Source organism: Chelonia mydas, chromosome 17 (genome assembly GCF_015237465.2).
Source record: "Chelonia mydas isolate rCheMyd1 chromosome 17, rCheMyd1.pri.v2, whole genome shotgun sequence".
NCBI classification, from domain to species: Eukaryota; Metazoa; Chordata; order Testudines; family Cheloniidae; genus Chelonia; species Chelonia mydas.
Genome location: NC_051257.2, coordinates 3,056,885 through 3,072,061, shown reverse-complemented (window position 1 = coordinate 3,072,061; position 15,177 = coordinate 3,056,885). Strand labels below are relative to the sequence as shown.

Genomic DNA, 15,177 nt, shown 5'->3' with positions numbered 1-15,177 from the left:
AGATACATGTGGCAGCGAAAGGCTCTGGCTGGGGGCAGGCAGTGGGGAAAGGCTCCAGCAATAGGGGAGGAAGCAGGACAGCACACTGGTAAAAACAACAGCATAGACAAGGAGTGCAGAGAACGGTGTAGGGTACATGCACAAATGGTTCAGGCATGTCTCTACATTGCTATTTACATCGGTCTGAAGGCATGCAGTGTATGTACTCTAAATGCTGCCATAAGGAGTGTGCAGTGTAGACATACCCTTTATGAAAACTCATCCTCCCTGGCATCTCTTCTCCTCTACCACTTCCAGCCTTCCAAATATCCTCCTCAGCTAGTTAGTGCCTCTCTCAGATCCTCTATGTAATCTTGGCTGCTCCCAACTTTTTTACCTGGTAAAGAGGATTTCCCTCCTGCTTCCTGACAGCACTGACACCCAGCCAACAGCCTGGAATGATCACAATTGCTGCCATCCTTTACATTGCAACCCTTGTCAGTCAGGGGAGATGGCCAGAGTTGTTCAAATGGACCCCGCCAGGCCCTGAAGTCAGATGCTGCTGTGCTTGGTATGGCTTTTTATGATTGTTTCTGAGGCTAGCTAGATCCTTACTGGTTTCAGAGTAGCAGCCATGTTAGTCTCTATCCACAAAAAGAAAAGGAGGACTTGTGGCACCTTAGAGACTAACACATTTATTTGAGCATAAGCTTTCGTGAGCTTCAGCTCACTTCACTGGATGCATTCCTTACTGACATGCTAGAGCAGTGCTAGACAAAGCTCCACATCCCTGTCTCACAGCATTTCACTCCCACTTGGACACAGCAGGAAGTGTATTGTAGGATTTGGTTAACCCCAGCATGGCATTTAACACGTGTTGGTGTACCTGGGCTTCCCTTCTCCCCTAGGCTCTGTGCACACTACAGCTCAAACTGAATTAGCAGCAAACATATTTAAATGTGGGCTTCCTGGATGAGTGTGGCCATGGATTTTATTTAGAACTCCGCTCTGATCCAAAGCATACTGGAAGCATTTAAGGCCAGATTTTTAAAGTAATTTAGGCACCTAACTCCCATTTAAACCAATAGAAATATCTTTAAAAATCTGCCCCTTAGATATCACTGGCTATCTTACCTAGGAAAGCCACACATCGAACCCGCCCTAGGCAGTGTCCATAAAGTTGTCAGCAGAATAATCCTTGGCCACGCCAACCAAGGAAACTGACCTCAATAACTATGTTTACACAAAAAGAAAAGGAGTACTTGTGGCACCTTAGAGACTAACAAATTTATTTGAGCATAAGCTTTCGGAAGCGAGAAAGCTTATGCTCACATAAATTTGTTAGTCTTTAAGGTGCCACAAGTACTCCTTTTCTTTTTGCGAATACAGACTAACACGGCTGCTACTTTGAAACCTATGTTTACACAGGATTGTATAAGCCTGCAGCGTTTCAGCCACAGCAAGGACAGGACTCCGGTAGGCCAAATTCTGCTCTGGTACACCAGTGTAAATCTGGAGTAATTGAGGATTCAGACTTCTGTAAATGAGAGCAAAATTTGCCCCAATCTCCATTCAAACAGAAACAAAGCCACCACATACTGGCATTTATAGTGAAGTGACAAAGAGTAAAGCTTCTGAATCCCTGGGTCTCATCAACAAGCAAGAGATATCGGAAGCAAAGCTTTCATCTACCTCTCATGCTTGAAATTTAGGTTCTCGTGGCCAGTGTTAGCCCCCCATCAAGGTGACCATTCAACTGTATTCCTCAGTCATGCTGTTATCCTGCAAAGCATAGAATATCAGGGTTGGAAGGGACCTTGGGAGGTCACCTAGTCCAACCCGCTGCTCAAAGCAGGGCCAATCCCCAATTTTTTGCCCTAGATCCCTACATAGCCCACTCAAGGATTGAACTCACAACCCTGGGTTTAGCAGGCCAATGCTCAAACCACTGAGCTATCCCTCGCCCCCAAAACAGGGTTAAAACAAGACCCAATCCCATATACACAGCAAGAATGGATTTTAATCTTGTTGAGGACAATGGGGTTGTAACCCTGTCCCCTCAACACAAAAACCTTACAGCATGGCTTGAAACTAAGGCTGAGAGTTTCAAAGCCATCAAGGGGATTTAGATGCTCATTACTGATTCATTTTAATGTCAGCTAGGCATTCAAATTCCGTAAATTTCTTTGAAAATTTGAGTCCGTTTCCTGGAATTCTGATTTTGAGCTATGGGAGCCCCTGTCTCCCACCCACCCCTTTGACTTTGTAACATCGGCTCCCCCCCGCCCGCAATGAGAATAACACACGTTTAGCGTCAGTGAGACTTTCCATTTCCCTGGGGCAGCATTTCTTCTGGTGACTGACTATTGGTGGACTATTTTCTTCATTAGGCTGGTTATTAACACACTGCTAGCGAGTTCTACCACTGCAGTGCTAACATCCAATGACAGATCTAAATTTGTTAGTCTCTAAGGTGCCACAAGTACTCCTGTTCTTTTTGCGGATACAGACTAACACGGCTGCTGCTCTGAGATCTATCTTGGAAGATCACATGTTCCAACAGGTGGCAATGGGAAGTGTTGATTCCATCACCACACTCCACCCCAGATCAACTACATGGTGTTTACATTTCAAATGGCTAGCTACAGGCCTGCTTTGCACTTATACCATTGGTTTATCAAGAGTCTTCCCAAAACGGTCTTAATAGAATTTTGGGAATAAACTCCCCATGACAACAGTGAGAAGAAGAAGAATGCTAGTAAATTATCTGCTGAGTGATCTCTCTGCACCTTCGAAGGTCCTAAGCTCAAACAGTCCCTTAGCTAGGGATGAAAAGAGCCTACTGTTCTCCCCTCACTAGGTGTCACAGAGGCAAGCAGGGTGAACCAGAGGGCAGCCATCAGGGCAATAAAGGCAGATTACCAGCTTGTTTTAACACACAGTATAGCCATATGCGCTTCCAGTGGGGAATGAAATGTACCTGCCATTAGACCGCACCTTCCATAAAACGTTCAAGTGCTTAATATGCAAAGCACTGCTTCAGAGAGACAATGGAAAGAGAAAGACTCTTCACAAAGGCATTATTTTAAATTCTAAAGGCCTGGAAAACCTAAGGCCTCAGGCCATAAACAATGAATGGCAGAGGCTCACCCTGCAGCTCCTGATATGTTGTACATCAAGAGATATACATTACAACTTTTTAGCTGCATCATGTAGACTACGTGGACTGATAATCTGTCAGGCTCTTTACTCAAAGGAGCAAAGGGTTTCTTTCGAAATCCTCGTGTAAGGAGGGCGTTGTGATTTCAGGTATGTACCAACAATGAATGGCACTTCCTAGTCGCAAGGTAAACAACTGTACTATCTCTAGCACATTGGGAACATTTCGAAACATCAGCATTACATGACAGCCGCCTCTCCCTTCTGCTCAATCGGACTGTGCAGTTAAATATCTAGAGCACGAACTGAGCGTGTGCGGCAAAAGCAGAGAGAGACACAGAGAACAACAACGCAGAGCTAATACAAGCAGCCTCCCGAGTACACACAGACCTTGCTCCAGCTCCTCCGGTCTCCCCGGCTGGTTACCCATCTTCAGCAAACTCCAGTGATTCCTCTCCGAGGCTCTCTAGCGTCCCCACGCCCTGCTCATGCACCGCATCAGAAGCGGACCTCCCCCATCTGCTTTTCAGTGTGTATGTGCCAGTCAAATCCAAAGGAAGAAGTCAGCTCCTTCCTAGTTCCTGACACCAGGAACAGTGTCTGCTGCTCATGTTAAGCCAGCGGCGGCTAGCCTAGCCCAAGCCCTCCTACCTCATTACAATATTATGCACCGAAGGGCCGGCCTGTGCACTTAATTAGCGGCCTGACTGCTGGAATAAAGACAGAGGTGACTCAACGTGCAGCGTAAGCCACGCAGAGGCAGCAAGAGCAAACTGCAGGCAAGTCACAGAAAGGCAAGGACTGAATAAAACCCCATTACCAATGAGAAACCTATTCTAGACACAAGATGCCGCAGGACGCAAATACCTCATCAGGCCACTAAAATTAAGACAAGGCGGGGGGTCCTGCCCCAGGGGACCAGTAGAAGCAGCGCTTTAAAAAATGACATATACCGCACCAGAGAGACAAAATGGGTGAGGCAATATCTTCTACGGGTCCAGCGTCTGCTGGTGAGAGAGACAAGCTTTGGAGCTCTTCTTCAGGTCTGGGAAAGGTACTCCACAGAAAAATGCCAGGTGGAACAGATTGTTTCACATAAGTAGTTAACACATATTGTAAGGCTGTGGCTTTCAACCTTTTTTTTTCCATTTGCGGACCCCCAAACAATTTCAAATGGAGGTGCTGACCCCTCTGGGAATCTTAGACAGTCTGCGGGGTCTGTGGATCACAGGTTGAAAACTACTGTGTAAGGGATAGGGTTGCCAGCCCTCCAAGATTGTCCTGGAGCCTTTAATGAAAGATTATGTCCTGATGAAACCTCCAGGAATATGTCCAACCAAAATTGGCAATCCTAGTAAGGGACCATTCAAGGTAAAGTGTTTAGCAGAGTAAAGAGCTTAAATTCATCATTCTGCTAGACACAAAATCATGAACTGAACAGAGACACTGGATTTATGGCTTATTACCAAATCTATAACCTACTAACCCTCTCTTTTTGCAGAGGTGTTAACAGGCCACTCTGCCTTGAATGGTCCCTTACAATATGTGCTTCCTCTTACGCTAAACAATCTGTTCCACCTTGCATTTTCATGTAACGCTAGAAGTACCTTTCCCAGACCTGAAGAAGAGTTCTGTGTGGCTCCAAAGCTTGTCTCTCTCACCAACAGAAGTTGAGCCCAGAAAAGATATTACCTCACCCACACCTTGTCTCTCTAATATCCTGGGACTGAAGCGGTTACAACTACACGGCATACACTGCACCAGAAAGTCTTATGACAAAGAGATCCGAACACAATTCTGAACTCAGAGGAGCACAGAGAGCCCCTGTGAAGTTAGAGGGAGCTTAGCACAGGCAGTTAAAGGTTTTCTAAAACCTGCCCTGAATTTTAGTGGAAGGATTACAAACAAATTAAGGAAGTTATAGCTTAAATTGCTCGAGAGCAGCTCAGGCTGAACCTTACCCTGAAAAAAGGGAGGGGAATTCAGAATGCAAGCTGCCATCCCGTCTCCTAACTTTTATGCCTAGATATGGGAGGCTGGACAATTTGCGACAGGACTGGCCAAAATCCCCTTAATATCTCAACCTATTGCGGTGAGTTATGTGCCAGTCCTTACTTAGACTGTCCTTGCTCTTGACAGTTGAAGTTAAAATGCTCCAGGTTATTTTGGTGCAGCTGTTTATATTTAATTGGATCCTGTTCAACATCATCAGACTCCAGTTGAGAAGATGCCTTGAATAACGGATAGCTCATGTATGTTCTGCTAAAAGGGATGATCTGCAGTGATCCAAGGTCTATTTACGATGATTTACAATGATAAATCCAACCAATGAAATCAGGTCAGTTAGGGCTCTGGAGGTTGGCAGGAGGTAAATGTAGGTGACATCTGTGGGAATCTCATTTAATATTTCTTCACATAACAACAAAAACTTGATGTCAATTTCCCCCCTTAACTGACCTTGTTTACTCTCATATCCAGGTTTAAACTGACACCATCCGACAATGTGTTAAACTGCAGTTTAATAAAGTTCAGCCAAAGACTTGATAACACTTTTTAACAGAAAGAAAAGGAGTTCTTGTGGCACCTTAGAGACTAACCAATTTATTTAAGCATAAGCTTTCGTGAGCTACAGCTCATTTCATCAGATGCATTTTTAACAGGGAAAACAAATAGCTCTGCATGACTGACCTGGAGATACCCCTCTAGGGGCCAGTGGGGAGCTCAGTCTCCAGGGCCCACTCATTTCTTAGCCTCTCAACTGAAACTACAAACCAGGCTGTCAATTTTAATGGTGGTTTATATGTTCTGACCACCTACATACTGGGAACTGGATTGGGTCCTACCAATCCCATTTCCATCTCTCTCCCTCTTGGGATTTCTACCATGCCCAGTCCAATGGCATAGGTCACTGTACCACTGTCACAGGGGAACACCGTTTGCTCACTCCCCAAACTGGATTGGATTTGTCCTAGAGGTGAAAACCTCCATATCCTGTTACTGATACCTTAGCCCCCACTAGGTCCTCTTTCATAGTCCTGGTTTTATTCTGAATTCACTAGCAGTGAAATTTAGAACACCTTACCTGAGGCCCCTCAACAGCCCTGGAATCCCAAATACATTAGCTGTGGCCCTGCACAATAATCTGACATCCTTCAGAATTACATTTGGAATCTGGTTTTATTTTTCTGCCCCCTAGAGAAATACGTATTTTGTTACATTTGTAGGCAGCAAAGGTGACCTCAACTGGCAGGTTCTGTAACCAAATACAAACTGCTAGAGGCTTACAGACTGCATCCCATACTAGAGCTCATGCTTAAAAGTAGTAATTTAATTTTAATTTCAAGCAGTAAGTAGACACATACTGTCACTTCATCTCTCCTCTGGAACAGTTGTGTGTTCTAGCAATAGTTAAACTCTTCTAACCATGTAGAAGGATCTGCAGTCACAGCTTTACAGCAGGCCTGCCGCCATGGGAGATACTTTTTAAAACAGCATTTATACAACAACATTCTGAATTGCCATAAGGTTTTTATAGCCCCATTAACTTGTTTATTGCTATTTAAACACTTTAAAAAAAAAAAGAGAGACACACAAATAATTGCAAATCAGAATCCACAATTACCAAAAACAGCAACAGTAGATTAGCAGCCAATCCCCACCCCACAACAACAAAATGGCCAGACCACAAAAAACAGAAAACAAAGAACATCCCCCTTCTGTTTCCATCAAAGCCTCTTGCCCATCCTGCAGTTCCACATGCCCATATTCAGCAGTCTTCTTCAAGTAATCAGTCAAATGGGTGGATGTGCAGGATGTCCTGAAGTCCTGGACTATTTTGGACTAAGGAAGGGACAGTAAATTCCAAAGTCAACAGAAAACTCATTCTCTTATAAACCACGGACTCCAGCTCAGCTACTTCACTGATTGTAACTGTGGCAATATTGTACCAGAAGGGAGGCAACTCTCAGGTAGGGTTAGGTAGATCACAGTCCATCTAGGTCTTTATGGGTCAAACACCAACACTCCACATGGAAACCACTAGGCAGGCAGCGCTAATCCCAGAGCACTGGTGGCATGTGCGCATGGTAAATTTCTCCACTTCATCTGTGATGTAAGGTACTGCTTAATGTGAGTTAGGTGGCATTATCTGACCTTTTGGTTGTATGCCCTTTAGGCAAAGGCCTTTTGTCTGTGTAAAATATCTAGAATACTTTTGGCCATACATAAACAAATACTAAAACTTTGATTCTGCAGTGAGAAATGTAGTTATCCTGGGAGGTCATGAATCCAGGATTGTGAATCCAGTACAGGATTGGAGTTTGGAGAGAAGGATAAATCCACAATTTTAAAAACAGATAGAAACCAGGGGCATGGAAAGTTAGAGAGAGCCACAAAAAATAGATACCTTAGAGACTAACCAATTTATTTGAGCATAAGCTTTCGTGAGCTACAGCTCACTTCATCGGATGCATACTGTGGAAAGTGTAGAAGATCTTTTTATACACACAAAGCATGAAAAAATACCTCCCCCCACCCCACTCTCATGCTGGTAATAGCTTATCTAAAGTGATCACTCTCCTTACAATGTGACTGATACTCAAGTTGGGCCATTTCCAGCACAAATCCAGGTTCTCTCACTGCCCCCCACGCCCCCCCCCCCCCACAAACCCACTCTCCTGCTGGTAATAGCTTATCTAAAGTGACCACTCTCCTTACAATGTGCATGATAATCAAGGTGGGCCATTTCCAGCACAAATCCAGGGTTTAACAAGAGCGTCGGGGGGGGGGGGGGGGGTAGGAAAAAACAAGGGGAAATAGGTTACCTTGCATAATGACTTAGCCACTCCCAGTCTCTGTTCAAGGCTAAGTTAATTGTATCCAATTTGCAAATGAATTCCAATTCAACAGTTTCTCGCTGGAGTCTGGATTTGAAGTTTTTTTTGTTGTAATATTGCAACTTTCATGTCTGTAATCGCGTGACCAGAGAGATTGAAGTGTTCTCCGACTGGTTTATGAATGTTATAATTCTTGATATCTGATTTGTGTCCATTTATTCTTTTACGTAGAGACTGTCCAGTTTGACCAATGTACATGGCAGAGGGGCATTGCTGGCACATGATGGCATATATCACATTGGTGGATGTGCAGGTGAAAGAGCCTCTGACAGTGTGGCTGATGTTATTAGGCCCTGTGATGGTGTCCCCTGAATAGATATGTGGGCACAGTTTTTGTCCTTACCCATAACTATTTTACATTTGGGGACAATGTATACCTTCAGATCAGCGGCACGGCTATGGGTACTCGCATGGCCCCACAGTATGCCAACATTTTTATGGCTGACTTAGAACAACGCTTCCTCAGCTCTTGTCCTCTAATGCCCCTACTCTACTTGCGCTATGTTGATGACATCTTCATCATCTGGACCATGGAAAAGAAGCCCTTGAGGAATTCCACCATGATTTCAACAATTTCCATCTCACCATCAACCTCAGCCTGGTCCAGTCCACACAAGAGATCCACTTCCTGGACACTACAGTGCTAACAAACGATGGTCACATAAACACCACCCTATACCGGAAACCTACTGACCGCTATTCCTACCTACATGCCTCCAGCTTTCACCCTGACCACACCACACGATCCATCGTCTACAGCCAAGCTCTGCGATACAACCGCATTTGCTCCAACCCCTCAGACAGAGACAAACACCTACAAGATCTCTATCAAGCATTCTTACAACTACAATACCCACCTGGGAAGTGAAGAAACAGATTGATAGAGCCAGAAGAGTTCTCAGAAGTCACCTACTACAGGACAGGCCTAACAAAGAAAATAACAGAACGCCACTAGCCGTCACCTTCAGCCCCCAACTAAAACCCCTCCAACGCATTATTAAGGATCTACAACCTATCCTGAAGGATGACCCAAGACTCTCACAAATCTTGGGAGACAGGCCAGTCCTTGCCTACAGACAGCCCCCCAACCTGAAGCAAATACTCACCAGCAACCACATACCACACAACAGAACCACTAACCCAGGAACCTATCCTTGCAACAAAGCCCATTGCCAACTGTGCCCAAATATCTATTCAGGGGACACCATCACAGGGCCTAATAACATCAGCCACACTATCAGAGGCTCGTTCACCTGCACATCCACCAATGTGATACATGCCATCATGTGTCAGCAATGCCCCTCTGCCATGTACATTGGTCAAACTGGACAGTCTCTACGTAAAAGAATAAATGGACACAAATCAGATATCAAGAATTATAACATTCATAAACCAGTCGGAGAACACTTCAATCTCTCTGGTCACGCGATTAAAGACATGAAAGTTGCAATATTACAACAAAAAAACTTCAAATCCAGACTCCAGTGAGAAACTGTTGAATTGGAATTCATTTGCAAATTGGATACAATTAACTTAGGCTTGAATAGAGACTGGGAGTGGCTAAGTCATTATGCAAGGTAACCTATTTCCCCTTGTTTTTTCCTACCCCCCCGCCCCCCAGACGCTCTTGTTAAACCCTGGATTTGTGCTGGAAATGGCCCACCTTGATTATCATGCACATTGTAAGGAGAGTGGTCACTTTAGATAAGCTATTACCAGCAGGAGAGTGGGTTTGTGTGGGGGGGGAGGGGGTGAGAGAACCTGGATTTGTGCTGGAAATGGCCCAACTTGAGTATCAGTCACATTGTAAGGAGAGTGATCACTTTAGATAAGCTATTACCAGCATGAGAGTGGGGTGGGGGGAGGTATTTTTTCATGCTTTGTGTGTATAAAAAGATCTTCTACACTTTCCACAGTACGCATCCGATGAAGTGAGCTGTAGCTCACGAAAGCTTATGCTCAGATAAATTGGTTAGTCTCTAAGGTGCCACAAGTACTCCTTTTCTTTTTGCGAATACAGACTAACACGGCTGTTACTCTGAAAAAAATACATAGGTGCATGCTCAAGAAGAACAGAACTGATGTTCCTCCCACTGTTTAGAGGTCCTGCTCTAAGCAACATACCAATCAGATTTAGACATCCTGATCAGACAAGTCACAAACCAACGAGTTTGTTATACTATCCTCAGACTAAGCCGGCTGGATAAAGTGAGTCGGACATGGTTTGCTGCAGGCTTCATCGCTACATTGAGGACAGACTGTTTGTTACAGAATGTACTTTAAAGACAAAGATCAACACCAGACTCTCCATTACAGGAAGCATCCCGTAGTCCAAGCAGCACAGACAGTATCTGAGGGTACTTGGGTCCCATACACCCTACAACTGGACACATCCAAGGCCTTAGCATGAATCTCGGGCACCGTTAAAACACAGTCAGGTCCCAATTGCACTGTAACTAAGACTGGCCCATGTTTTCACTCTGCCCAGGGACATTTATGTATGTTAACTTGGAAGCAAATATCACACTAAAGAACTGGGACATCCAAGTCAGAAACAAGTCTTTTAAAAATCATCTTAAAAGCTCTGAAGTTTTGGTGGGTTAGACACTTGTCCTAACGTGCAATCAGTTCTCTCTGAGGTACAGGCTTGAATGGTCTCTGATTGGTGTGGTATTTCAGCACCATTGAGGCCAGGAGATTTTACTTTACTGCAGACTACACAATGAATTCTGGTTTTCTTCAACAGGAAATAATATTGACCAGAGGGATTGCATCAGTCAACATAAACTCTTGGGTCAATAAATCTTGACACTGAGCAGTTCAGACATCCGCTTCTTGCTCTGTCATATGAAAGAATGGTGGAAGTGTGTCCTGGGTAGTACAGCACAGCAGAGTGCACAGTTGGCAATATGTACAAAAAGTAATCGTGGAGTCCTAGCAGACACCCCTGAAATCTAACATTCTAGCAGTGTCAAGGCTGGAGATCAACAATCCTTAATTAATTAATTAATGCATCCAATCAAGTGAGCTGTAGCTCACGAAAGCTTATGCTCAAATAAATTTGTTAGTCTCTAAGGTGCCACAAGTCCTCCTTTTCTTTTTGCGAATACAGACTAACACGGCTGCTACTCTGAAACCAATCCTTAATTTGACAATGATGGGAAATATTTAGGTTAGAATGGTTCTAACATCTTGATGGGGAGAGTCAAGTGAAACAAGCAGTGGCAACCCAAGCCCATGGCAAGGGGTGAGCTGTGGGGGTTTTAGATGTAGCTGCCAGAAACAGAAGTAATGGAGACAACAATGATGCTATTTATAGGAGCTTGCAGCTCAAACCATGGATAGTAAAGAAAACGGGGTATAGACCAGTGATTAATTTCCAGAATGATGCATAGGTAGCAAGTTGTATAATTCCCCCATGAGGGGCATGTGGCTGGACCCCAGGGGGCTGATTAGCCTTCTACACATATAACTTTTCCCCAAGTACTAAAATTAGAAGAGAGAGAGAGCGAGAGAGCGCGCACAAACACACGCAACTACCGGAGTCAAGTACCTGGTGGACAGGTATCCAGGTCACAAAGCCATCATCCCAGCTGGCACAAAGGGGTTGGCAGACTCTGCAGAGTCCCAGGGCTCTCCTGGGCAATGTTGAGGCACGCTGACTGGGAACCATACGGGAGTCAACTACCAATGCCTGTGCTGTACCTGGTCTGTGGATTGATAGTAGCCCAGGGCTGTTACACTGCCCCTGCCACCAGCACTGGATAGAGCCACGTGAAGGCAGACTATTCTACAAAAGGGCGTGTCTGTATCATGCACAATGTCAGGTGCCAAAGAAGCAGGGACTCGCAGCAGCAAACAACAAAATGGGCCATACTGTCCTCATTGAAACTCAGAAGAGCGAGCAAATCTGGTATTTTCCACCAAGTTACAAAATAAATCTTTGTGACTAGGACACTTTGAGGTCATGACCAAATCCGTGGGACCAAACTGCAGCCTTCCAAGAATTCATCTGTAAAGCTGCAGTCAACCCCTCCCTCTTCCATTAGAGCATTAAATCCTCTGAAAAGCAGTTGGAAAACTAGCGAGGAATGCATTGCACCCTCCCGATAGGCATACTTGGTAGGCCAGGCTAGCTTTGACTTCCTTTCTTTTTTTCTATCCCATTCTCGGAGTTACACACTGGCACCCTGACAAGCCATATTGGCTGTGATACATCTAGGCCTGGAGAATTAGTCTTAAGGACAATTTCTCTTCAAATTAGCTGGAGAAAAGCTGATAATTAACCTAATGCAGGTAATCATGGGGTCACATTAACCCTGCTCTATAACTTTCCTGAAGGTGACTGGATAAGCAACAAAAAAAACCCAAGACATTTGTGGTATTCTAGGGAGAATCCAGCACGTTCCCCTTCTATTTAGATGGTGTCCCTAGCTGGGCTGCTATGATCTTTGCTGGCATGTTTACAGCTGTAATGGATCTTCCCTATTTGTGTTAGTTTGAGCCAATTAACTGTCAACATATTTAGTGAGTCAAGTCATTAAGGTCCTTAAGGTTTAGCATTTCAGCATCCCCTCCACACACTTGAATCCTTTTAACTGGCTCAGAGCCCAGTGGGCAGACATGTGCCAACAAAATGATTTCCATGGGAATACACAGCAGACGGAGAAGTTCTCTTTCATTTCAGGAGCTGTTTTAAAAATAAGTCATGGGCAAAGCATTAAAACATTAATATAAATATATTAAAGCAAATCTGAATTGTTTAGCTGCCGCACGAGAGCAGGGCAGCTATAAAGTGAACAAAGGAGAACACTACAAGAAACATAGGTCAGCAAATGCCAGTTCCTTCATGTTAACTGCTATGAGTTGACTGCAGACAGGCACCGATGTGCCTCATAAAGAGACTGGGTGTGCCGTTATCCACAACAAAGTCAGTTATCAGAGGCCCTGTCACAGAGTCCTAAAATGCATTGCACTAATTCTGTTCCCTGTGCATTCCAATTATGCAAGAATGCTAGTTATTAGGGGTCATTAAATGGATCCTAGACTAGGTCCACAAAAGTAATACTAGCTGTGACGGGTTCCCCCCGGGGTGCCACCTGGAACTGGGGTACCACTGAGTCCACCTGACCCACCAGCCTGGCCTCCCTTTACACTGTACTACTGTGACAGGCCCTCAAGCTCCCTCCAGCACACATACAGGTAGGGACACACCCAGCTTCAGCTACACACAGATGCTGAGATCAGCTCTGTATGGGAAGGCTCAGCTAAGGCACCTCCCAGTTCCTAAGGCACGCACCTACTTCTGGAGTGTAAACCCAAAATTACACCATCTTGCACTGCACAGCCAATTGTACAGTGTAAGATCATGAAATTCACCCTCTCCCTCAATGTGGAGAGGAATATACACAGCTTTTGCCCCAAGTTATGATTTCTACACACTGGTTTTAGACAAAACAAAACAAGTTTATTAACTACAAAAGATAGATTTTAGGTGATTATAAGGGATAGCAAAAAGACCAAAGCAGATTACCTAACAAATAAACAAAAACACAAGCTAAGCTTAATATACCAAAGAGACTGGATATGAATAGCAAATTGTCACCCTAACTGTTGATTTAGGCAGTTTGCAGAGATTCTTGACGGCAAACTGCATTTGCTTGCAGCTTAAAACACCAAGTATTCCTGTCACAGGCTAGAAATCCCTCTAGCCTAGATTCAGCCCTTCTCCCCTAGTCCAGTCCTTGTTCCTCAGGTGTTTTTAGACATCTCACTGGGTGGGGAGTCAGTGAAGAACTATGATGATGTCACTCCCCTGCCTTAAATAGCTTTTGCATATGGCGGGAACCGTTTGTTTCCCCTCTTGGTTCCCACACCTGGTTAGTGAAAAAACAAAGGTGTTCCAAGATGGAGTCCAGTACCAGGTGATGCGGTCACATGCCCCTGTAGGGACACAGCAGCCATGACTCAGAGGCTGTTTGTAGCATCCTCAGGAAGGCTTCCCAGTGGAAGATTAGCATCTTCTAAGACCTATTGTTCTCCCTAATGGCCCTTTCCAGCCAGCCATCTAGACTGATTGAATTCTGTCTAGTAGGCGTTCCACAGCTGTAAACACATTTGTAATAGATGCATAGACAATATTCCTAACTTCAGATACCAAAATGATACATGCATACAAATAGAATAATCATATTCAGTGAATCATAACCTTTTCAATGATATCTTACATGACTAATCTTGCATAAAATACATCATAATTATGCCATGATCATATCAATAATATTACTATGAAGAATATGGGGTGTAATGCCACACTAGTATAGCATGCCACCTCCAAAGAGGGTCTAGCAGTAGACCCTTTTGGCCTAGGGAAAACAGGGAATGAGACCTAGATCCTAAAATGTTATCTTGAGAATTTGGTTTCATGCTATCAGGGTCGTTGTCATTTATGCATTAAGAAAAGAGGGTGTCCCCACTAGCAGCAGAATTAATTCCTTACTCAGGTAGCTCAAAGTACCTACCAAGCAACCCACTTCAAGAGGGAGTAGAAGAAAAGGCCAAGGAAGAAAAATACCTGGAAATTCAAAATTTCACTTTATGGGAATGGATGCAAATAACTCCATCTATTAACTTTTCTTGGTATTTACACTAGAGCTGAACATACAAGTCCGAATATTTTGGCTAAGACTAAGGATAAAGACAAAGGAATGGTGACAAGGAGGGGACTCAAAGGGATATGCCACATTTCATCCGCTGTCTGTGCAGTCAGTGTTCAAGGCTGAGAGTTTTCTACACCTGTAAAATTAAATGGTGGTTTCCATGTGAGCTTTAACTCCCTTTTATCTCCCTTTTGCAGATGAAATGTGTAAAAGTGTGAACTGAAAGAAGGACTGTCACTTTACATTTTAAGGGTCAGGGCGCAAAAAAGGATGCTTAAAGTTGGGCACCTAAACATCTGGGCCCCCACCTTTTGAAATGTTTGGCCTTGGCAATTAGATTAAACCATGCCTAGAAAATTAGAAGTGAAAACATAAAGCTGATCCTTATAATAATACTTTGTCTTCATCGGTGTGTGTCAATATGAGCATGCAGAGAGATATATATGTGCCTATATATTAGCATATGCTTGTGAGTCAGGGAGTGG

The 15,177-nt window shown here is 44.1% G+C and overlaps 1 protein-coding gene across 13 annotated transcripts in view; it reads right to left on the bottom strand.

The window, feature by feature from the left end:
* SPECC1 (sperm antigen with calponin homology and coiled-coil domains 1) overlaps nucleotides 1-15,177 on the bottom strand; it is a 167,322-nt gene that overhangs the window by 104,332 nt on the left and 47,813 nt on the right. For 3 of the 13 annotated variants that reach the window (XM_043531152.1, XM_043531153.1, XM_043531154.1), the window contains exon 1: nucleotides 3,529-3,914. The exons of 9 other annotated variants lie outside the window; for them this stretch is intronic. In XM_043531152.1, coding sequence (XP_043387087.1) covers nucleotides 3,529-3,568 — 40 coding nt within the window. In that variant the 5' untranslated portion in view covers nucleotides 3,569-3,914. Of the gene's footprint in view, nucleotides 1-3,528; nucleotides 4,051-15,177 lie in introns of those variants that run through there. One more of the 13 variants, XM_007057673.4, reaches the window with a different exon arrangement.